Here is a 24,321-nt window from a genome sequence, read left to right on the forward strand (position 1 = left end):
TCAGAAGCATAAAGCATTTTGAATCCGTTCTTTTTTTCTTTTTTTAGCAAACTTTATTTTTACTTTGGTTAGTTTTTGTCAATGTGGCATGTATAAAATTTTCATTGTATAACTTTGTTTATTGTACACTATACTGTTTTTATTCTTTATCCAGCCACTGTAGCACAAAAATTCCCTTGAGACCAATAAAGTATCTATTTATCTGTACTTGCATTATAGCTATGAGGTATAACAGATTATTTTAATGAACTGGAATTAGTGTAAATTAATTTACACTGATTTATTAAACATCTAAGAAATAATCACACAATAATGAGAATAACTTTAAATAAGACATTATAAAAATGAAAAGTAGATAGAAATTAGAAAATTATAAGTACATATTTATTTACATTTTTCACAAGATAGGGATACATGACATTTTTCTGTTGATTATCAGTTAATGCTGACCTGCAGTCAATACAAAGCAGGCCAGCCATCCACACTGGTTGGAACAACAGAGATATATAAAGCATATGTGTCGTTACAAGTGCAATTCTTTAACACAGCAACTTCTACTTTTCCAAACAGTAGAAGTAACAGGTCACAACATGTCTGTCTTAGTAGGCAGAGGTAGTAACCTCTACTTTCACTTTACTGATACCTTCTTAAGTTACATCACATTCAGTGTCTTTACACAGAGAGGAAAATGTTCATTAATAAAAGAACGGATCAAAGTGTTGGAGTATAAAGAAGCACTAGAGCTACATTCAGAGGACTGTACTTGTTTCAATCTGGTTTTAGAGCTAAGACCACTGTTTTCTGGGTTATTAATTAAGATGACTGCAGAGAAAGATCTGTCTCTAAGCTTATGCTCAGTGTTAATTTACACACACTCAGTCAGTGGTTCTATACAGTTTTCTAACGGGTGAGGACTCTCAGGTAGAGCCAGGAGCTGATTCTGCTGCCTTCCCCATGGGGGAGCTAGTCTGTGCCACCTTGCTGGGTGATGCCGGTGAGGACAGCTGTGGCGTTTCTGTTCTATCGCTAACTGCCTCCTCTGCCTCCTCCCTCTGCTGTACAGAGGACAGATATTGCTCCAGCAGGCTGCAGTCTGCACTGTCTGCTCCATCGCTGCCATTAGCGAGGCCACTACAAACGGGGCTTAGCGCTCGCACTGTTTTCAGAGAGTCTGCTGTCCCACTGCTCAGGAAGCTGTCCTCTTGCGCCACCTGCTGATCGCAAGTCAACTGGAAGCCAGAGTCTGGGAAGGAGACATCTGTGCTGGGTGGGTTGGTGGTACTGGAAGCAACGGGTGGGGTGGCCTTGCAAAGTCCAGGGGATGAGATCTGAGCAGGGGTGGCGGCTTGCGTAACGACTGCCAGCTGCTGCTCCACAGACTGCTTCCACTGCTGCATAGCCTGGAACTACACACAAATCACACAGAACGTAAACTATGAATTTATGGACAGATTTCTTGAAACAATATTATACATATCTTACAATGTTAAACAGAAACTACCTCTTTCCATAGAAACTTCAAAGCTTCCTCCTGAACGAGCCTTTGCAGCCTCTCCTCCTCATACTGCTTCTGCACACTGCAAACAAACCAGATTCACTGTCACTGATTAACACCTATGCATCGCAGAAAGAGTATCACCAGTGCTGCTTGTCGGTCACTTACTGATCCAACTTCTCAGACAGGAAGAGGATGTGTTCCTGCATCCTGCGTAGACGGATTTCACTGCGCACCTCTCTGGCCATGGGGTGACAGCACCGCGTGTAATGGCCTCTCCACCAGGACTGTATTTTAATTGCAGCTCTGTCTGCTTCTGTCACACTTGATTTACTCTCAACTTCTTCCTGCTTCTGAGCTTCTTTCACCTCAGCTTTAACAAAATCACTATCTAGGTCATTCTGTAGAGTGCTAACTCTGACTCCTAGCAATCCACTAGATGTTGAATCTGTAGCAGAAATAACTTCTTCTCCTTCAAGCGTCTTTCTCTCGTGCTGCTCTACTGTGGGTGGATGCTGTGGATTGTTGGCGTTTTGCTTTTTGGACTGCGCTGGGTGCTTTGGTGCCAGGGAATCTGGCTCGAATGTCTCCGTCTCGTCCTCGCTGTCAGAGTGGGTCGATCGTGGCTCCAGATCAGGTGTGAAGGGGATGAAGGTGGACTCTGAGGAAAGTATGCTACTGTTGAGTTTGTCCTCACCTGTCTGCACATCCTCCAAATAAATTTGTTCCTCGCTGAGCCTTGGGCGACATACTATGGGCAGTGACGGATTGGAAGAGTCAGAGCTCACCCAGGTGTTAAACCGAACAACTGGCTCTACAGGAGAGCAGACAAATCAACGATTAGTGCTACAACCTAATTCAAATACATGATTCTCACTGGTCTTGGACCAGGGTGCCAGGCAGGCAGCCCTCTTACCTGTCTGCGGGACTGATGGAACAGCTGGTCCAGGTACAGTGATATTCTTCAACTCTCTGGCTCCCCCTTGTGGAACTCTATGTGACGGACTGTGACTCTCCACATCAAGCTGAGTTGGTCGAGGAGGACTGCGACAGCCTCCCCGGGTCTCCTCCAGCAGTTGTCTCTGATGAAACCTGAGACAGTTATGAAGGATTAAGAATGATGTGTGCTACCATGACCAAGAAGTGGATACTGGGTAATGATTTTTTTCCCTTGCAGTTTATCTATATTAAGATTTCAACCTCTGTTTACTGAGAATCTTCTCCAATTTGGCATCCTCAGCTGTGATGGCAGGTGATGCCGTCACAGGGCAGACAGTGGCCAGGTACTGCAGCAGTTGAATGTGCTGCCCTGGTCGATATGAGCGACCTTTGCCCTGACTGTAGAGCCACTCAGCTTTCAGACTGTAAATTTAACAATAACACACAGCAAAAAAGAAAAAAAAAGACACTCAGGCATTCTGATGCTTTTGTACTGATGATATTAAGCACGAGAATATACACACCCCTCTTTCTGTGTCACTACATAGCCATCCAGGACCTTCAGGCTCAGGCACCAACTCATGACATATGGCCGATAGTCGAAACCAGGCAGAGATGGGGTCGCCATAACACAAGGGTTGCTCATGATGGAAAGCTGCTCCAGCTCATGAAGTGGCGCCAGGTATGACATCTGGAGTAATCAGTTTATAGTCAGTCATAGTAATATTAGGTAATTTTAATATAACCAGTGTGACTGTATTAAATAAGGGAGAACATAATTACTTCATTAAGATCCCTAATCTCATTTTCTGCCAGGGAGAGAATAGATAATTGGGCAGGAAGGTGAGCGGGGACAGTTCGGAGTGTTGTGATGCTGTTTCCGTGAAGTAACAGAGTCTGCAACATTGACAGAAAATGATGCCGTCAAGAAAATCAACAATACCATTAATATAGGGCTAGTCTGAGCATATATTCAGAGGTCTCAGCACACTGACCTTTAGTGCCACCAGTTTGGTCAGATCACCAATGGCAGATATGTTATTGTCAGACAGATCCAAGTGTTGAAGAGAGACACAGTTGTTAAGTTGCTCAATGACCTGTGTGAAAGATTGCACAGTGGATTAAATATTTGTCATTACACATGGACTGAATTTGCTGTCAGTAAATTACAGGATCTGTGTAAAGGATGTTAAAATATCTCATATCCTCACCTTAATATTGTTGCCAGAGAGGTTGAGCCACTTTAGGTGAGGCAGATCTCTCAGCCCCTCAATGTAGCCTATACTGTTATTGGGAAGATTTAGGACTCTCAACTCTGTCAGCCGAGACACACCCATCATTCTCACCAGACGATTACTGGCTACAGACAGCTAAAGAAGGAAAAGAAAGAAAAGACATCAAATCATGAACTGGTGTGTGGTATCTGGACTCTAATGGCTGGGGAGATTATGTAGAAAATTTTAAACTAAAGGGTTTGTTACCTGCTGAAGGCCTGGATTCCTTTCTAGGTGGTCCAGCTTCATGATGTTGTTCCCGTCCAGGATGAGAGTGTGAGTGTCTTCTGAGCAGGTGAAACTGGGCTCCAACTTCTGCATACCTCGGGCTGAAAGATCCACCACAGGTCCTGGCAGGATAAAGAGATTCAGCAGACTTAAAAAGCACAATGTGGGTCTTGGTTTTCCATAAAGATATCTTGTGAAATCAGTCATGCACATTAAGTATATCTCATAAGTCAACAGCATTAGGCTTATCTTGAACCTGAACCTTTTTCCCAAATCCCAAATTTTGGTCAGTTTTTGTAGGCTACCCCTTGTTGGGTCTGTGTTTCCACAAACCCCGCTAATTCTAGAGACTTATTCATCATGAAGAAAACAAGACAGTCGATCGATCCATTACTTGCACAAGGGAGGCCTCGTCTGTGTCCAGCACGACAAAGAACCCCAAAATGGTGGCCTCCTCTCGCTGCCTTTTATTGACAAACTTCAAACAATAGTTTACAAAGCACCTCCCCTTGCAACCCCCCTTTGGTTACAAAGACAAGGCACTGTATGTAAATGTATACAGTGTGTGTGTGTGTGTGTGTGTGTGTGTGTGTGTGTGTGTGTGTGTGTGTGTGTGTGTGTGTGTGTGAGAGAGACCTCCTGCTGACCAAAGGGTCATAAAACCTAAAAGCAGGAACAACATCCTTGGTCATAAAGAGGGTAGTCTTCCCCCACACCCAATGTATGGTTTACCAAAGATAACACAGTGAAACCATACAAAGGGTAGGAAGCTCTACCAAACATCAAACAGATCTTCAAGTTAGGATGTATCTACAATAAAACCTCCCCCAGCACAGAGTGGCTGGAGAGGTGGTCAGGATCAAAGGAATGGCTTTGATCCTACTGCTTAACCTAAGACTATACAAATTTAAGAAACACAATGGCGACATTCAACAATTAGACTTAACACCCCTCTTGTACTCTACTAGAGGGTGGTGATGGGTTAATTATGGGCTACCCAGACTACTATAATAGCTTATGAATGGGTATAGAACTGTAACAACTAGCAACCTACCATGCAAAAAAAATAAAATAAAAATCTTAGTTACAGTTTCTGGCAAGTCCCCTGAATTAGTTTACATAATCTTCTATTGATCACTGTCATTTGAAGGCTAAGAAGGTCAAGAAATCAAGCCTCTGCCCAGTGTGCCTGTCTGTCAACACCTGCAGAACCTAAATTTGTCCCAGACAACCTGGTTTCATGTTTAAGGTTTCGGAAAACTTTGCTAAAACTTAATTTACAAATATGCCAGAAAAGGACTGACGCGTGATGTTTTAATGCTCATGAAAGGTGAACTAGCTAACGACAGCACTCTGTAGTGTTCTCCCGTTAACCTCCGCCGGTGAGAAACATCTTCCTATGGGCTACCTTTCAAAGGAATATTAATATGTTTGACTAAAATAGATGACCGACTACTTACCAGCATTTCTATCAAACTGTAAATCTGATACACCCATCCTATCGACCCAGACCACAGCTAGCATTAGCTGTAGTAGGAAAGACAAGAAGCGTCTGTGTGTTGTCAAACTGCGTAATCGAGGGGCTCTGGGATTTGTAGTTCATAAAGGATGTCTCGCCCCTTGCAACGTTGCGTCTATGGAAGTCGAAAAGACTACAATTATCCTACAGCGCGCTAAGGTTGCTGAAACGCGCCAGCCAGATTTAAGCAAAGAATAAAGAAGGGAAACATTAACGTTAATAGGAAAAATGCGTCTGAAGTGACCATAGTTATCTCATATTTCATTTTAGAGTGTTTAATACGCTGCTGTTCTGTATTATTAAGCCAAGAGCAGCTAGCTAATTGCTTGCTAGGCAACCGTCTAAATGTGACGTCACCATTGTGCTGCTGGTCAATGTATAAATTTGACTAAAATATTTTTATAATAGAAAAAAATATATCGTATAGGTTCACTGATTTTAAAGCATTACTGAAACATTAACGGTCAGAATTTTTAAATTTGTTCACAAATATCAATCTCGTAGTCAGTAAATTCCGTTTCCGCATCCGTCATCTTTCTTTCCGGTTTTGTGCCCTCTCGTAGCCATCATGAAGTGAGTGTATGCAATGCTATCAAATGCCATCTCAGTATTTAAATAAATACTTTAAGGATGATAAGTACATTGAAAGAAACTATGTACGGTTCTCTTTCGCTGATGATCTGTATTTGTCGTTTTCAGGGTCGAGTTGTGCAGTTTCAGCGGGTATAAAATATACCCCGGCCATGGCCGCCGATACGCCAGGATAGACGGGAAGGTAACTAGCTGGCAAAGTCCGACACCGGTTTCTTCTCGCTCTGTCCCAAAACTATTTTATGAAGATCACTTTACCGGCTCAGCATTAAATATCCCCTGTGAATGTGATTTAAAATTTGTCTATTGAAAGACACACTCACAACGGGCCCAATTGAGTCCTGTATAACCCGCTAATGTTAGCAGCTAAACGATAGCATTTTTAGGTTCAGCCACACGGGTGTATTTGACTGCGATAGTATTATGATAGATAACAGTCATAGAGACCTATAGGCTCTGTTGACTGTGACTTGTTCTGAAAAGAGCCTACAGGGGTTTTAGATAAAGTGTCATTTATTTGTGTAAGTACATCTAGGAGAAAACAAGATGCATAAGTATGTAGCTTCACTCAAAATGTGGCTCTGTCCTGAGCTGTTGCCTACTACTTATAATTAATGCAGTTAAATTTCGTTATGTATCAAGTTTATGATACTTGTGAACAGTTCCACAATGCAAGGTGTGCTTTAGATTCAGTTTTGTCACATATGACAGACTGCTGTCAGCATCCAAAGTCAGTTTGTAGCTCAGGTGGATAGTACAGGGTGTAATTGTCGTAATTAAAGGCAGACATGAGTAACATTCGGTTATTTAATTATTTATTTTTGTCTTTGTTAGGTGTTCCAGTTTTTGAATGCCAAGTGCGAGTCTGCCTTCCTGGCCAAGAGGAACCCCAGACAGATCAACTGGACTGTGCTGTACAGACGCAAGCACAAGAAGGGCCAGTCTGTAAGTACAATCCTGTATATGAGTTCATCATTTATATTTGTTTACAAGGAGACTGAAGTGAAAATGTAGCTATTTTTCCATGGCAGACAGACTTTGTGGGTCCAGCAGTTAATTGCTGTGTTGATACTGGTCATTTGTGAAACAGATAAACTAATCTTAGCTATTAGATATAAAAGTAGATCGTCACATTTACTCAAGCTCCAATTTATACATCAGACTGGCTGCGGGTGGATGGTGTGCACGGTGTTGGTCCGTGTTACGTGTTGTTGCTCAACTGTGTTTTGCAGACTGAGCAGCAGCGCTCACTCCACACCTGCAGCCACAGAATATCTGGAGATCATAGTACTGGCCTTTGACGTCTTTGCAGACATATTCTCATCGGTCAGCCTCCAAACTCTCCAACATGCTGACAGTTGCTACCTGTGGATGGATTGTGTGTAGTCCTGTTAAAGTAGTTCAAGGATTTGGTGTTGGCTTTGTGAAATTTAAAGGCAAACATAAGAAATGTGTTTTGTTTACAATATGCTGAGTTATTAAAACTTCTGTTACTCACCATTGCTGTAGCATGACAACGTATTTTACTCAATTTATCTCAGGTTTTTAGATTTTCATGGTTACAGCTGTTGACTGTTACGGTTCCTATGGATGGTGATGCATCAGAAAACACGCAAAACTGACTTGTTGGATGGCTAGACACATGCTTTAATACTGATTTTGCCATGCCTTAGATGGCAGTTTGAGAAAATTGGTTAATAACTGTTCATTTATGACTGCAACCACCCCTTTGGCGGTGTAGACTAGAGTAAATATGTAGACACATTTCCTTTCAGATAGATTAGCCACTCATTTCTTTGTGATTAACAGGTTTGTCTTCTATTCTTCATGTGAACATGAAAAACCATTATTTTTTTAAGTAAACCAATGTATTGTATTTTTTTTTGTAACAGGAAGAGGTGGCAAAGAAGCGTACCCGCCGTGCAGTGAAATTCACGAGGGCCATCACTGGCGCCTCCCTGGCTGAGATCATGGCCAAGAGGAACCAGAAGCCCGAGGTCCGCAAGGCCCAGAGGGAGCAGGCCATCAGGTAAGAGGACAAAGTACCCTGTGTACTTTTTTTTTTTTTTTTTTCTTTTTAGTCTTGTGATCTTGAAGGTGATAAAATTGTGTCAGAGTATTATTCGGAATAAAGAAGGGTTGGATTAGAATCCAGTGTAGACGATATTGGCCGACTTGCCCAGAGGTTGCATTGGGCATTTTATTGGTTTCATATTTTTAAGAATGAGATTTAATTGTGTTAGTTTTCATTAAAAAAAAAAAAAGAATTTAATAAAACAGGAGAGTGCCTTTATGAGGGCATTGAAACGCTGACTGCAGGGACTTTTCATAGTAACACAGCAAGAAACAAATGATTTTCTTTGTTTCCCCCTGCAGGCTTAGCTGATACACAAACACAGCAGTCAAATATAATCTGAGTGAACATTAATCTGGGGCTTGCTTCAGCATAATTAAAATAAAGTGAATTACAGGGTGTTGCAGCACTTCCTGATTTAATTCTATTCTGCAGACTGAGTCCACTCTGCTGCTACACTAGACACGTAAATTCCTGATATTCATTACTTCAGGATTAGTTTTATCATCACTGGGCAGGGATAGCTCAGTAGGTAGAGTGGTTGCCCCATGATCGGAAGGTCGGGGGTTCGATTCCCCTTAACAGCTACCCTGAGGTACCCCTGAGCAAGGTACCGTCCCTACACACTGCTCCCCGGGCGCCCAATGGCTGCCCACTGCTTCACTGAGTGAATGGGTTAAATGCAGAGAGCAATTTCCCCACGGGGCTCAATAAAGTACAATAATGTACACACTTTCTTCTTCTTCTTCTTCTTCTTCTTCTTCTTCTTCTTCATCATCAAAGAACACATCTAACATTACTGAGTGATATTAGCAAAAGTCTCTGAATGCTTCTGGTCCTTTAAACACTCACCGAACAGTCAGAAAACCCCCAATATGAACTCCTGCATGAGAGAACAGCTGCACCTATGAACCTGAACTGATCACAAACATGCTGTATTTAAGCTTAATGTTATTAAAAACAAGAAAATACTGATGCTGCCACCGTCTTTAGATTGTTTTTTAAAGTTGTTGGTATTCTAGTCCAAGAAAATGAGGAAGCCTTTAGAGTTACAACACTTAATCATTGATTGGAAATATTCAGTAAAAACAGCTTCTGATTTGTTATTCCAGTCATAATAAAATACGATTATAAAGCATGTTTCTCACAGTGAGTGGCGCAAAAAGGGCTGAGGTCATGAGGAGCAACCAATGCTCAAGTTAAAAATAAAGTATTCAAATACATACATTAAAAAATTATATAAAGAAATTGTTGTTTTGAATTTTTTTTGGTCACTTTGATTGGTTTGGACTAAATTTGGTTCTCTTTGTTCTCTCAGAGCTGCCAAGGAGGCCAAGAAGGCAAAGCAGGCTGCAAAGAAGCCCGCTGCAGCACCTGCAAAGGTAAGAGCCAGTGCTCTGTGTTGAAGTTATTCAATAAGATGTCAAAACAAGTTTTTAGTTTCCCCACTGCATGCTCTTCAGGCTTCACTCGATTATTCAGCAACTTAATTCAAAGTTTTTCTTTGTGCAAGAACTTAGTTGATTTTCTTCTCCCATAGGCCGCTGCTAAGGCTGCACAGAAACCCAAGATCGCCAAGCCCATGAAGGTCAGCGCACCTCGCGTCGGTGGAAAACGCTAAACCTGACTCGCTGTTTATGGTTGTGAATAAAAATTTTGGTTGACCAACATTTATGCTCTGATTTTCGTATTTATTTGACAACTTTACTGAAGCCCAGGCAGCCCAACGTTTATGTATTTAAATTTATTTTTGTGACAATGAGCCTCATTTCCAAGTTCCATGAATTACAGTATTTGAATATTTTGTTTCAACATGACGGGACCATCATAGTGTGGTGGACAAACTCTTTTGGTGTTGTGGCAGGAAGGACATTCAGCATGGGGCGATCGTGGCTCAAGAGTTGGGAGGTCGCCTTGTAATCGGAAGGTTGCCGGTTCGAGCCCTGGCTTGGACAGTCTCGGTCGTTGTGTCCTTGGGCAAGACACTTCACCCGTTGCCTACTGGTGGTGGTCAGAGGGCCCGGTGGCGCCAGTGTCCGGCAGCCTCGCCTCTGTCAGTGCGCCCCAGGGTGGCTGTGGCTACAATGTAGCTTGCCATCACCAGTGTGTGAATGGGTGGATGACTGGATGTGTAAAGCGCTTTGGGGTCCTTAGGGACTAGTAAAGCGCTATATAAATCCAGGCCATTTACCATTAACTGGGTGACTCCTGGGAAATAACTGGACAGCTGAAAGTAGCTTGTGGTGTCAGGATGGTGCTAAAGATTTTACCCCAGCAGCCAGGTTAACCTGTAACAGGAAAGACATGGGTGTAAATACAAATAGCAGTAATGATCTCATTAGGTTTAGTGGTGCATAATTGGAACAGAGCTATTGTCAGGACTGTTCCTGCTTCATTTCAAACAGTCTGTTCAGGTAGTCTCAGGAGCTTTGAAGGAAAGGACTTTGTTTTGTGAAAAAATTTCACCTCCATCCATGAGGCTGCTTTAATCCCAAAAACATCTTCACTAAACTTTAAAGTCCAGTTGCTTTCTTTCCAAGCTCCTGAGACTACTGTGATCTGGATGACTGATAACCTACACAGACATAAGATTATGTTCAGATTATTTACCACAAATAACCTGATATGAACTGAAAAGACATGTTAAGTAAGATTAGCACTTGGCTTGCCTCACTCATTAGATTTGTTGAGCCTGTTTTGAATGGCAAAAAAGTTAAATGACCTCATAGCCATCCTACTCTGACCTTTGTAAACGCCTAATAACACCGGTGAGCGGGATCTAAAGTGGCTCAGGTGGTGCAGGGTGTGTGATCTCTTTCAGATCACTGAATGCTGTCCACACAGAACTTTGCCTTTAAACAGAGCTAAACGTTTTTTTTTTTTTTCTTCAATCTTTCATCACACGGCTCCGAAGCTGTTACAGAGTTGTAGTTCACAGTGTAAACAGAAGGGGGAGTTTTTGTTTCATCTTTATCACCTCTCAACCTGAGCTCATCTTATGGAATTAAAGGTGTTTATACTGATGACCCCAGCTCACACCTTTATGCAGTCAGAGAAACAAATGGAGCAAAGCTCTTCCTGGTGACTCAGAAATGATTCAGTGACTGATCAAGTGTTTGAAGGACATTTGCAAGTTTTTATGGCTGCTGCTTTTGTAATAATTAAGCTATGGTTATTTTGATTAGTTTAATTATTATTCAATAAATGTTAATCATGTGAAACAAAGATCCTCAGTGCTTACTAGGTTTAAGTGGTACTTTAAAGCTGAACTTTCACATAAGCAAAACATTTTTTTACTGTTATAGACGTGGAAAAAGGAAATGTTCATGCTGGGTGATCTTTTGCCTTGAAAGTGAGTTGCCTGAGTAACGGAAAACAGTTTATTAGGTACACAGAAATAGTTGGATCTCATTTTGTCTCCAGAACTGGAGCTGGAAGCATTCCTCTGACATTTTGGTCCATGCTGATATGATAGTGTCAAACAGTTGCTGCAGATTCGTCCATGATGCAACTCTTGTGTTGGATTGAGGTCTAGTGACTGTGATACAATTGAGCTTTCTGACATCGAGAGTTATCCTGCTGGAGGCAGCCAGGTGGACACACTGTGGTCATATAGGGACAGACATGGTCAGCAACACTACTCAGGTGCTATAAAGAGTGATCACTTGGTACTGAGGGGTCCATCACACCATCAAAAGCCAGAAGTGTGGATATAAGGCATGGTGGATGCATGCTTTCAGGTCGTTTAAGCAAAATTGACCCTACTATCTGGATGTTGCAGCAGAAATCAAGACACAGCAGGCTAAGAAAAAGGTTTCCAGTCGTCTATCATCCAATTTTAGTCATGCTGTTTGAGTTTCATTTGAATTATTGTTGCCTTCCTTTCAGCTGGAAGCAGTCTGGCCATTCGCCTTTGACATCAAAAAGGCATTTTCACCCAGGGAACTGCTGCTCACTGTCTATTTTCTTTCGAAAACTTGGAGGTGGTTGAGGAAAATTGCCAGTAGATTAGCACTCAAACCACGCCTCCTTCACAGTCACTTAAATCACCTTTCTTCCAAATTGTGATGCTCAGTTTGAACTTCGTGAGGTCGGCCATGTTTACATGCCAAACTGGACTGAGAATTAGCCATGTGATTGGCTGATTAGATGAGCAGTTGAACATGTATACCTAATACAGTGGCCCCTGAAATATACATTCCTCCACAAATGGTGGATCCCATCATTCCAGCTGTTCTTAGAGGAGCACTGTAATAAGTGAAGCGATGTTAGTGCGGAAAAATGTTGATCTCTTATTATTCTTAGTCAATGCTAAAAATTTAAATCAGCTGTAGGCATCAAACCATATTTATTAGCATTAGACAGTCATCACAGAGCCATAACGATCAATCCTCAAAAGTGCCATTTGTTCAAACAGTCTTCTAATTAATTGTTAGCACTAATTATTGCTAAATTAGTCAGGGGTTAATTTATACAATGGGAAGACCTCAAATAATTATTGTTACACAAAAACTATAAAACACCTTCATCAGAACAACAATTTTGATAATAGAGCGCTGTTAGTGTGTCAGTACGTGCTACCAATCAAGACAAGGCTTCAGAGGTTAAATATGTTGCATTAGGTAAGTATTCCTGAAACACAATTAGAAAATAACAGTATCTTCCTATACAGTTTTGACTGCAAATTTTTAATCAAGTAATTCATAAATCAACATTTGAGTTCACACAGATTTAAAGTCATTAAATGGAAGAAATCGTTACACGGTAATCAATGACAATTTAATGATCTCAAGCGGGACATGATGATCAAATTATAAATAAATCAAAAGGTTAAGTGCAATGACATCCTTAATTTCATCTGGACACATTCCTTAAACCATGTTCAACACAACTCTAAGAGTTACATGTTTCGTTTTTTTGGGAATTGTCTGCCTGAGGTACTGATTGCTACACCTGAAAAATCGATGATGGAAAAGGCAAAGACCTCCCAGCAAGTGTGCAAGATATAAAGCATGAACTTAAATTAAACACTGTACAATCACAGAACGTGTTGAACAAGAAGTATTTGTGCGTTGATGACCATTCTTGAGCGTGTGTTGACTACAGTTTAAAAAGAAAAAAGAAAAAAAAAAGCTTTGTTTTCCTTCCCTCCCTCAGCACACCCTGAGGAGATGTGAAACTTAAAGAAAAGTGCATATTTCCAACAGGGACAACAGGCTTAATGTGGTAGAACAATGGTTATTATGGCATGGATGTTATGGAGACAGCATGGTGTGATGTCGAGATGATAAGAAGTCTCCCTTTTAGTCCGCTGCAATGGAGCGTCGATACACTCAGGACTCCGCAGCCTGTTTGGCCTCCGCCTTCTTATCCTGCTCGTACCTGTTAGATGATTAAAAACAAACAAACAAACAAAACAAAACAAAAACATTGTTTAAATTGCCTCTTAACTAAAAATAGTGTTCCATGTTAACTATGGCCAAAGCTTCAGATAAGGACCATAAAATAATCCCAGTGAGCTCAGATGTCTGCTGAAGAAACTGACCAATCAGATGAAAGTGGGGCTTAAAGAGACAGGAACTCAAACTTTCAGAGAGACCATGAACTGATGTGCTGCATCAAGTACTAGCTGAACGTGAAATAATAATAAATAAAATATAGAAATCGTGCAAAGCTACTTTGGTAGAGTTCTAGAATACAAATAAAGATACTTTCAGCTGCTCCCTTATTTCCCAAGGGAGTACCACAGAGGAAGGATCCACCGATTCAACGGCGGATGCCTTCCTCACACAACCCTCCCATTTGTCCAGGTATGGGACCATCACTAAGAGTGCAATAGCTTGTGATCCCCCCCCCCCCCCGACTGGCTTTCGTGTCTCCTCTTGGGCTTGAACTGGGATATTGTGGATGTGCCGGGAAGCTATGTTCACTAAAACACTAAAAATCTAGTGGTATGAATACTTAGCAGCAACTCATCTCAGCGAAGGGACTAGTTTGTGTAGCAAAACTGAATTCCAAGAATCACTTGACTGATACACTACTGTGCAAAAGTCTCAAATCAAGTCATTTTTAAAAACTTGTTTCCGATGAGCTAAACTTTCCTGTAATTTTTTTTTTTAAGTCCTGTTGAGCAATAGTTCTCCAGACTTTGTGAAGGTCTTTCAACATTGTTGAGACAGGTTTTTGCTGTCTCAGCAAGTGGTGTTGGAGATCTTGCCAAAATTTAATAACAGTGCAGAAAAGTACAGACTGGCCTCCCCAGTCCAAAGAAGAGATTTGAATATCCTTCACAAAGCCTGGGGAACTATTCCTGAAGACTACTTAGATAAATGAGAAGAAAGCTGTCAAAGAGAGTTCAGTGTGTGTTGAAGAATAAAGGTGGTCTTAACAAATATTGACTTGTAATTGAACTCTCCTCTGATAGAGTTCAGCTGACACTAGAAAGCAAAGCACACATGAAGACTACACTACATTATACATTCACTATAGCTACAGCACTCTAGGGTCAAACATTAACATGCCTGCATGATTTCATATCAGTAATGATTAAGAAATAAGCACTCTACATAAGGCTACTGTGCAATTATCTTGCATTCCTTATTATAACTAATCTTTAAAATGCTTCTAACAGTGATTATGAGCTCATGTAACCCACTGGCAGAAACATCATTTACTGTGCATTCACACACCTCCAGATCCTGTAAAGCTGTGAGGCTCCGGCACTGCCGACAAAGAAGTTGACAGCAAACAGGTTCCAGTTTTTCGGGATGATAACCAACGAATATCTGGACCAGATGAGCCCTGATGGAGAAACAGAACAGGAGGAGTGAACGTGACGCACACTGATGGTACACCAGGGTCACTCCTCAGGACAGAGTCTGTGTTTTGGCCAAAGAGTCGCAGATAAGATTTGTTTGAAGAGACATAGTGCAAAAAAAAGTGGAACAAAACAGGCGACCTTTAACACAGATTGGTTAAAAAAATAAAAAATGAATATGGAAAAACCTGAAAACTGAACAGAGATCAAGTAACGAGATGTGAAATGTACAACAACAACTCAAGGCAGAGCTTAAGAACTACAAACTATGCATTACCTCTTTCAAAGTTTAAACCAGGATTAAGTTTCCAGTTAACCTTTTACTCACTGAAAACCCTAAATTAAGAAAAAGACTCAAAGGTGTCGACCAGCTGTGAACTCTGCCCAAGGGGAATATTCTGCAAAAGCCCCAGAGAAAGACTTACCAGGGAAACTTTTCCATTAAACTGTCCATTGTCTCGCACAAAACCCATTTGGATGTACGTACGCGTTTATTCCAAACTGACACATTATGAAGTCGACTTGAGTTTCGGTGTCGTCTCACCTGTGGCCGTCAGCACTGCAGACTGAGAGGTACTGAGTTTGTCTGCTGGTCGAGTCATATCAGCCAAACCAGCTCCAACCAGACCCTGTAGAGAAGAGACTGATGTATTTACTCCATTAATGATCAGTCAGTTTTAAATGAGAATCCCAATAATCAGGTTTTTAAAAAATAAAATATTCTGGAATAACTATAGACCCATAAAAACAAAACAAAAAAAACATCCAAATAACACAATCTTCTTATTGACAGAACTGCCACGTGTGACAAATTTCATCCGAAGGAGTCAAGAGTTAACAAGGGAACTACTTGTGTCAGATAATGTGCGAGCTACAGGGTAAGAGGCTTAACTGCTGACTGTCTGCTGATGAGGTGCGGATAAAGGCATGCTTGGTAGCAGTTTTAAATAAATCAGATTTTTAAAGTCTGTCTGCACTTTATGCTGTGGCTTACGAGCTGGGTGAATGTGCACTTACCCATTTAAACACTGGGGCCCAGAAGAAAACAGTTTTCGGACCTACAGAAAAAACAAAACATAAAATCACACCGTTTAGTTTTCCAGAGGTAACCAGCTTTCCCACAGTATTAACCATACACAATACATTTGAGGATAAATAAAAGCTCCTGATATGAAGGCTGTTTCTCTTATAGAAAATTATACAATGACAACCCAGGTTTGAGCTCATTTAGAAACTGGTGGTTGAGGGGTGGAAAATAAAAACACATAAATAAATAGCTACAGCACAGAAGTGTTATATTTTGGTAGTGATACTGCATCATCTCGTGTACCACCCTCCTACTAATTGAGCAGACTTGTATTAAATAAGCAAACATATGACACTTATGCTGGCATAAGTGGTTGCTGGTTGGCCAGAGCTTGAGGACATCGCACACTCACGACTACTCCTGACTGCAAGGCGATTGCACAGGTCGCCTTTTTTCAGGCAGGATGCTGTCAGCTCAATCCACTCTGATTTTCAAATGTTTGCAAATAATCGCTGTCTAATTTATAAATGCAGAAACTGCTAACATGTTGCCATCACTCTGAATACGTTCCTGCTAGCATCAACTGGCTGCCAGCTAGTTGCATTCTGTTTATGTTTCAATAGAAGAGGAAGGCTGCTGAGCATAAATGCAGTGGTCAATATGAATTTCTATTTATGCAGTCAGCAGGAGATATGGGATGTTTGACGATTTATCGCAGTTAACTGCCGAATTATCAGAAACAAACTGCGTGTAATTGCCAACTTGACCCCATTCAGTTGCAGGCTGATCGACTGTCTTATGGCAGATTTAATCACAACTTTATCTTATTGACTAAAACAGATATTGAAAAAGGTAAACTTTGACACAATTTGCATTTAACAAAAATTTGTTAAACTCACTATGAGTTACTGCAGTACTCAACATATCGCAAAATGTTAGAGACCACAAGAACCTTGTAACTGGAGAGAAGTACTGCGATAACATTGTATTGAGGGGTGTCTGGAGATTTTCATCACCAACAGTATCACCGTTACACATTTTGTCCACAGGAAAATACTGTGAAGCTGACTTTTACTCTCTGTGCTCACAAAAAGATAATTTGTGTCAAGAGGATTGATAATAAAAATGTTCTGTTCTGTTTCTATACTTTCATATATTTTGGGTGGTCAGTTATCAAGTTTAAATGTCACTTTATAAACAAAACCAATTCAGAGATCAGCACATTAATAGATTCTGAAAGCAACAACTAGCTGCAGTCCTTAATGTAATAAAAGACCATGTGATAACATTGCCACAGTTTTTTTTTTGTTTTTTTTTTTAAAATAGCAATACCTTTACACCTTTGAACTCCTGTCAAACAAACACCACCTCAACAACCCTGATGCAATCGTGGCGTTATTACATCAGAACTGGAAAGCAGCAACAGAAAACATCAGATGATCAGGACATCACAGCACTGGCTGTTAACACTCAAAATATAATGCTCGTATTTGAGCTCACTGAGTTTTTCCTGCTTAAGACATCCAAGCTCTGGAAGAGTGAAAAGCTCAAATCAAAACCACACCAATGGATCTGAGTGTCACAGATCAGACACTCGGTGTCTGTGAGCCACTGGGAGGAGACTCACAAAGACTTAATTAGCCACAGCACAGTGAAGAAAAGCTGCTGGTCTGGAATCAGCATTCCCGGCAGCGCTGCGGGGCAAAACAGAAACTAGAGCGTTTGTGGCTGCCAATCATCTTTGAGGGAGTGGGCTTTTGTCTCCACCCCTTCATACCTGATCAGAAAAGTTGTCCTTGACAACCCCGGAGCTCCAGTACCCTTTCTCAGACAAATCTAAGACCAGTATCACCAGTGACACTAGTTACTCCTTAACCAAGATCCCTTTAGATAATATCAAGTGTCCTCAATACATAAGCAAGACTTACGAGAAACACCTTCAGTTTAGTTTGTGCTTCAAATGAGAGCTAAAGATTTTAGCACAGTGTTCTGAAGGGCATTGCTGCTTAATTATAGTGTGTTATACTCGTAGGCGATTCTTCTGTATTTATACTACCCTGACTGATAAATAGTGACAAAATATACCTTCATGAGGGAAAGTGGGAGGTGAGTGCACAAATACCAGAAATGTTCAGTGTGCATTGCAACTCACTGGATAAGGATGATATAGACATGGCCAAATTTGTTATTGGGTCTGGTTTTATTTAGAGTTTATCGTCATCTTTAAATCGTTAAAAACAAAACAAAGAAACAAACAACAAAAAACAAAAAACACCAAAACTGTCAAATAGAAATATGGAGCTACCAATTATGGGGGTCCCCTTGAGAAGAATAATCGAGCATCTAAAAGTAGTCAAGTTTATTCTACACCTCCTACTTCACTCTGCTCAGTGTAGGTGCCGCACGGCCACGCTCCTGGAAATCTAGTCTGCTCTGAGAGGTTAGCCAGCATGATAAAAACAAACAACAGTGATCATGTTGTCCCCAACAAATCCCTTTAAGAACAAACTGTTGCCTCCAACTTTCTCAGCACGGCCTTTAAGTTAGGTGTGTGGCAAATTTGTCGGGGGACAAAACAAGTGGGTGCCAAAATCTGGATTTCAGCTGTGCAGAGCATAGATTTGATTGAAGTGAGCTGTGTTTGTGTCCCTGCTGTGCTTGATACCAGGCACACAAAAAAGTAAGTTAGAACAGTTTTATTTGCAGATTTAGCAAGGATCATATCCAGGATACCTGAGCACAAAGAAGGAGGGGTGTCACCAAATAGAAACATTACCCACTTTATCCAAGCTCAGATGATGTGCAGCAGTAACAAGAGGACACCGCATTCAAAAATAGAAGTAATCCACAGGGTCTTTAGCTGCCCTGATGCATGCAACTCATGCATTACATTTTAAGAGTAAGTATGCAGATTCGGCACTGAAATAAGGAGGTGCTGCTGAAACAGCTGGCTGCATCTGGATTACGTTGAGACAGCTGCTTATTCTTTGAGGCAGTGCCAAACAAGCTGATGGGAGGACATGGTCACTGTTCCATTTATCTCGGAAGTTTTATGCCAGAGCATGATGTCACTCCTGAGTTTAAAACTTGCCAGTTGTAAAGCCGGAAAAGCGAGGATCTGTTTTTCTACCCTGCGAGGTAGAGCAATTCATTCATCACTAGCTAGTGCACGTTCATAGATAGAGCTTGGTCTGTTCCCTGTGTATTAAGTCACAAACACACAACACTTACAGTACACAAGCCAAGTTTTACTAATTTTTTTGTCCACTGTTGTAATGGTGGACCATAAATTAGGCCAACCTTTTAAGTTGACTGGAGGGCATTCCAGCTGAAACTTCCATCTTGGAAGTCAGCATTTCTGATTTCAGATGGAATGGAACATATCTGTGATTCACAGTTAAGTAGATAAATAACAGAAGTAAAGCCTGAACAGAAAAAAGTAGCAGAGAGCATAACGGGTTTTTTACTTCTGCAATCAAACAGATTTTGACCTTCCACCAAAAGAAGAAAATCAGTTTTTGTGCAAGTTGGGCTTAATTTATTCAAAACCAAGTTACGACCAGGAAGCAGCATGAACTTCTGTTTAGCCAACCTTAACTATATGAAACCAATCAGGCTTACATTCATAGTCACTCTCCAGAGGCACAATACTACTTTTCTTATCAAACCGAGCATGCGACTACATAGTTTAGTGATAAAGGACTGATTGAAATGCACAGTTAAACACCCAGAACGCGATAAACTGAATGAAAGTGGGTTTGGCTTCCTCCACAGACCGAGGTTCTTGGCTCAGCCCGCGTTATCCCGGAAGGTTACAGATTACACTGACAGCGCAAACACAATTAATTTCATGCAGCATCGGCGCAAGAGGTGCTACTGTGATCCCTGAACGATGCGGTGCAGAAAGGTCAGTGCATCCTCATCCCATATCACGGCTGGACAGGGCGGCTGCGGTCACCCACCTCCCAATACCAAACAAACTCATTACGGTCAACTGTGTCTTACCTGCCGGGTGGTTGTACACAGGTCTCAGCTTGGCGGGCAGCATGTGCTCGATCCTGTCCAAAATCCTGTGATAGGACGCTCTGAGCGCAGCCATGATGAAGGTGTTGATAATGAATGCGAGAGATGAGCGGAAACTTAGTAGCAAGCTCGCAAAACTGTTAGCTCGGCGAGTAGCTAGAGACCTTTAAAAGCTGTTTGTGAGATTTAGATACGGCTCAGAGAGGATCCTGCTGTCGACCTTCTCCCGGTGGTACTGTGACCGCTGCTAATGGTGCTAACTGTCAGTAGCTTCTCCCACTCTGACACGACGAGGTGACTTTCTGTACGATGCAACCTACCGCGTGACGGCGGGGCTATAGGTTTGCGCTATTCTCATTGGGCACTGCGGTCATACCCATGATGTGATTGGTTTACACAGGCCTGTTAGGTTATTGGCACAGTTTGTGCCAACTGGGTGGAGCTAAAAGTAAGAACAAGTGGAAGAAACATTGGACCAGACGCCTGGTTAAAGAAAATAGTAATGATGAGATATTGTATTTTATGCTTGAGGGCCAGAGAATGTTTAACAGGAGGGAAAAACCTTACAGGATAGATATATGTGCAATATGTGCAATAAATTGTCCAATGGGTCCAATGTGCAGCCATGAACTACACATATAATATTGTAAAAGTGATGAGACATTTAATGCACAGAAGATATCGTTACTGTGCAAAGTCTTTCGCCTCCCCATATTTTTTATTTATTTTTTGCTGGCAACTCTGGTAAACAAGATCAGAGATTTCTTGAAATGTGTGCAGATGTGGTGAGAAATTAAGATGCACTCATCATGGACGTGAATGTTATGGTAATTTGGAGCTTTTAATGATTTCTCGGAGCTGTTCTTTTTCCTAAGTAATATGACTCAACAATATACATTGAAGTTTGAATTTTGTTTTAGAGTTTCTCTTATCCACACTAGTGATGGGAAATTCTGACTCTTTTTAGAGAACCGGCTCATTCAGCTCGACTCACTAAAAAGTGCCGGCTCTTCCAATAGCCAACAGGCACTTCAGGTTGTTTTGTTACTTTAATTAATTTATTATTAACAACAATATAAAATTATGCACAAAAGGAATTACTAATGCAAAAAAAAAAAAGTGGTTTTATTTATATATGTTTATAGATAAATATATACGGTGGCCCCTAGAGACAAAGCACGTACACACTACAAAGCATGTTGCTAGTGTTAACTGAACTTCCTTACACAATTGAAAGCATATGTGTATTGTTTGTGTATTTATACACAAACACTCATATATGTTCAAATAATAATTGTAAAAAAATGTTTATTTACCAAATTCGGTCATTGGTACTTCCTGGCTTGTGTAGCCACTAGGTAACAAAATCTCAACACTGCCCCTTGCATCGAAAAAAAGTGCGAGAGAGAGGGTGAGAGAAAGAACTTGTTGAAAGCTTCACTAAAGATTTGGTTCTGCACGCTATAAGCAAAATAAAAGAGGCAAGGAAATTGCCTCCAGGGGCAGATAAAGCCATTATGAACAGGTTTACCCACAGGATTTGGGCTAAAATTTTGTCGCAAAACCTTAAAATGTCCTTAAAGAACACTGAAGAAGTCAGTGTGAAAGTTGCATTTTCAAAAATACCTGGGTACATGTGGACATAGCCTAAGTGGATAACATTTTTAATTAGAATTATTTGTTGTAAAGGTTAAAACCAGACTAGTTTAAAATAATAGGCTCATGAACCACCTGGTTGAAAAAAAATGTCACCACAGGAATGTTACAATAGGTATAGGCTGCTGGAGGACTCCCATGATGCACTGAGTATTTCCTCTCCAGTCAACTTTCTCATTCAACATGTGTTAATAGACCTCTCTGCTGAGTCATACTTGTTATTAATCTCTGGCTCTCTTCCACAGCATGTCCTTTATTCCGTCTTCCTTCTCTCACCCCGACCGGTCGCAGCAGATGGCCGCCCCTCCCTGAGCCTGGTTCTGCTGGAGGTTTCTTCCTGTTAAAAGGGAGTTTTTCCTTCCCACTGTCACCAAAGGGCTTGCTCATAGGGGGTCATATGATTGTTATGAATGTAGTGACAGCGTAAAGACAGCCTGTTCTTCTGATTTTCAGATGAATTTTGGGAGCCATTTTAACATTGGTTTCTATGGAAAAGTTGCAGCGAGGAGGGTGTGCATTGGTGAAATTTCTGAAAGAACCATAACATCTATTACAATAATAATAACATTGGATGAAAGAGGACAACGATGGCTACGTTTTGACGGTAAAATGATGGCTGTAGAGCAAACGCTGTGTTCATAGCAGCAGTTTAAAGAGAAGATTTTAAGATAAATTTTCCCCCTGCTCCCACTCTAGCAGTTGACCTGTCTCCTCCAACATTCCGTCCCACACACAACCATTATAAACTCTGAAACAGGTGAAAAAAAGGCATGAAACTTAAAGTAGAGCTGAAGAAAAAGTATAAACAATATTGAAAAGATAAATACCAGTTGAATAGTTCAATGTCTTGGCTTTGTTTTAAAGTTTGAATGGTGGTTCTAGGTCAACGTATGTGAAGGTAGATACAGTTGAAAGGGGAGTAACTTGAATGAGGATTTGAAGGGTTTCCCCACTGAAATACATCATAAATATTTGTTGAAGGAAGTTGAATAATTTAAAAAATATAAAAGTTAAAAATGAGAAAAATACAAGCAGTCATGTCCAAAAGAAGAGGAATCTAACGGTGGTTGAATGGTTTTTCTAAGTTGAACGGAGATAGATGCCAAAAAACATACGGAATATGAAAAGTAAAAGAACAATCACCACCCACGCTAATTAATAGTTTATGCCATTTAAATGTCATGCAGCTGTGTCAGAGATTAGCTTAAACCCCGCCCCCAAACCTTTGAAGGTTCAACGTCAAAGAAAAGTGGATGACGTCACAGTGGCTGCAGCCGAACGTGGGCGGGGCTTAAACCTATATAAAGGAGCCGTCCAGACTCCCAAGCATTTGGTTTACAAAGAGCACACATGCCTAGTCCAACTCCAACCAGCCAACAATTTATTTCCTCTTCTACATTTCAGAGTCAGAGAAATAGTAATACAAACTTAAACATGACAACTCCACACAGTAACACCTCAGTGGAAACATGGAAGTCCTTAAGTGACCACTTTTTTGGTACAATTGTACCACAGTGGCAATCTCTGCAGTTCAACCCAGAGTACTGCAACACTGAGCTGCCTTCCACTTTGCTGAAAGACATGTTGAAACTTTGTTCCATGTTAGAGGACGCAATGGACACAACCGTGGAGAAGGGAGATCCAGTGTCCACGCAGAATAATGAGCTCTCTCTTCACTCAGTGCAAACAGAGTCCCCTGAGCAAACAGAAGAAACAGGAGCAAAGGACAGCATCCTGAAAGAAATTTCTGTAGATGACCACTGTGATAAAGAAGAAACAGAAACTCCAGGACTGGAGGACTCTTCAGACTCAAAAAACCTCAAGCTGCATTTGACTGCAGAGGAGAGCAGTCTTGATGAAACATCCACAGATGACAGTGAAAACAGAGAAATTCTAACACTGCATCGTGTACCTGCACCACCTTGCGTATATCCAGATATTTTAATAGGTTTCAGCTGTGAGTCATCTGAGGAAGAAGCGTCTGTGTCATCCCAGATGTTTCCTCCTCAAACCCTCACCGCAGCCACAGTAGAACCGAAGAAGAGCTGTTTGAAGGAAAACTACTCAAAAGACTTGGACAACATAGAAGCTTTCCCCCTGGAAAAGCCTGTGAAGAATGCTATACATGTGTCAGTCGGTAATGGTGATTCAGATATTGGTTCTTATGATGTCACTCTGGCATCTGATTATCTGTCTGAAGAAAAGATTTGTGTTTATAAAGTTATTCAGTTGGTAGTTTCAGAGGCCACAAGCAAAGCCTCGTCTAAATACAAGGACTTCACACGGTGCTCGACTCTGGACTCCAACAGCGATCGTCTGCTTGAAAAAATCTGGCCTCAGATTGACGAGAAAGATTTGGATCTATCTCCAAAAACGCTGACCAATATCAACAAGGACATTTTCACCAATCTTTGCAAAGCACATAACTGCAAGGAGAAGTATTTGATTTTATGTCTGAGGGAACAGCTTGACGATATTACTGTCCCAACATTTACAAAACACCTGTTGGCCTTACCAAAAAGAGTACTCACTATATATAAAAACCGAGAAGAGTACGTAAAAGTTGTTGAAAGCTTCACTAAAGATTTGGTTCTGCACGCTATAAGCAACGCAAATGAGGCAAGGAAATTGCCTCCAGGGGCAGATAAAGCCATCATGAACAGGTTTACCCACAGGAT

General features: G+C 41.1%; 3 protein-coding genes and 1 non-coding gene across 4 annotated transcripts; 2 read left to right on the forward strand and 2 right to left on the reverse strand.

Annotated features, from left to right (window-relative positions):
• Nucleotides 1–367: 367 nt before the first annotated feature.
• On the reverse strand, nucleotides 368–5,815 carry cep97 (centrosomal protein 97). The gene is made up of 11 exons (XM_085248333.1): nucleotides 5,397–5,815; nucleotides 3,916–4,058; nucleotides 3,646–3,804; nucleotides 3,430–3,531; nucleotides 3,218–3,331; nucleotides 2,959–3,125; nucleotides 2,696–2,857; nucleotides 2,412–2,587; nucleotides 1,664–2,309; nucleotides 1,502–1,577; nucleotides 368–1,406 (listed from the first exon to the last, which is right to left on the reverse strand). The coding sequence occupies exons 1-11, from the start codon at nucleotides 5,458–5,460 to the stop codon at nucleotides 918–920; spliced, it is 2,298 nt and encodes a 765-aa protein (XP_085104459.1). The 5' UTR covers nucleotides 5,461–5,815; the 3' UTR covers nucleotides 368–917.
• Nucleotides 5,816–5,923: 108 nt separating this feature from the next.
• Nucleotides 5,924–9,790, forward strand: rpl24 (ribosomal protein L24). The gene is made up of 6 exons (XM_085248334.1): nucleotides 5,924–6,028; nucleotides 6,155–6,230; nucleotides 6,881–6,991; nucleotides 7,939–8,075; nucleotides 9,439–9,502; nucleotides 9,661–9,790. The coding sequence occupies exons 1-6, from the start codon at nucleotides 6,024–6,026 to the stop codon at nucleotides 9,739–9,741; spliced, it is 474 nt and encodes a 157-aa protein (XP_085104460.1). The 5' UTR covers nucleotides 5,924–6,023; the 3' UTR covers nucleotides 9,742–9,790.
• LOC146556603 (small nucleolar RNA SNORA23) lies at nucleotides 7,218–7,398 on the forward strand. The gene has a single exon (XR_014889091.1). It is a non-coding gene; the product is annotated as a small nucleolar RNA SNORA23 (small nucleolar RNA).
• A 2,659-nt stretch (nucleotides 9,791–12,449) lies between the features above and the next one.
• On the reverse strand, nucleotides 12,450–20,301 carry mpc2b (mitochondrial pyruvate carrier 2b). Its single transcript, XM_085248335.1, has 5 exons — nucleotides 19,970–20,301; nucleotides 15,955–15,995; nucleotides 15,482–15,566; nucleotides 14,810–14,921; nucleotides 12,450–13,502 (listed from the first exon to the last, which is right to left on the reverse strand). The coding sequence occupies exons 1-5, from the start codon at nucleotides 20,061–20,063 to the stop codon at nucleotides 13,454–13,456; spliced, it is 381 nt and encodes a 126-aa protein (XP_085104461.1). The 5' UTR covers nucleotides 20,064–20,301; the 3' UTR covers nucleotides 12,450–13,453.
• Between the last annotated feature and the right edge of the window lie 4,020 nt (nucleotides 20,302–24,321).

This window comes from Mchenga conophoros, linkage group LG16, assembly GCF_057382185.1.
Source record: "Mchenga conophoros isolate Kocher_MC1m ecotype Shallow Benthic linkage group LG16, M_conophoros_male_GT1.1, whole genome shotgun sequence".
Lineage (NCBI taxonomy): Eukaryota > Metazoa > Chordata > Actinopteri > Cichliformes > Cichlidae > Mchenga > Mchenga conophoros.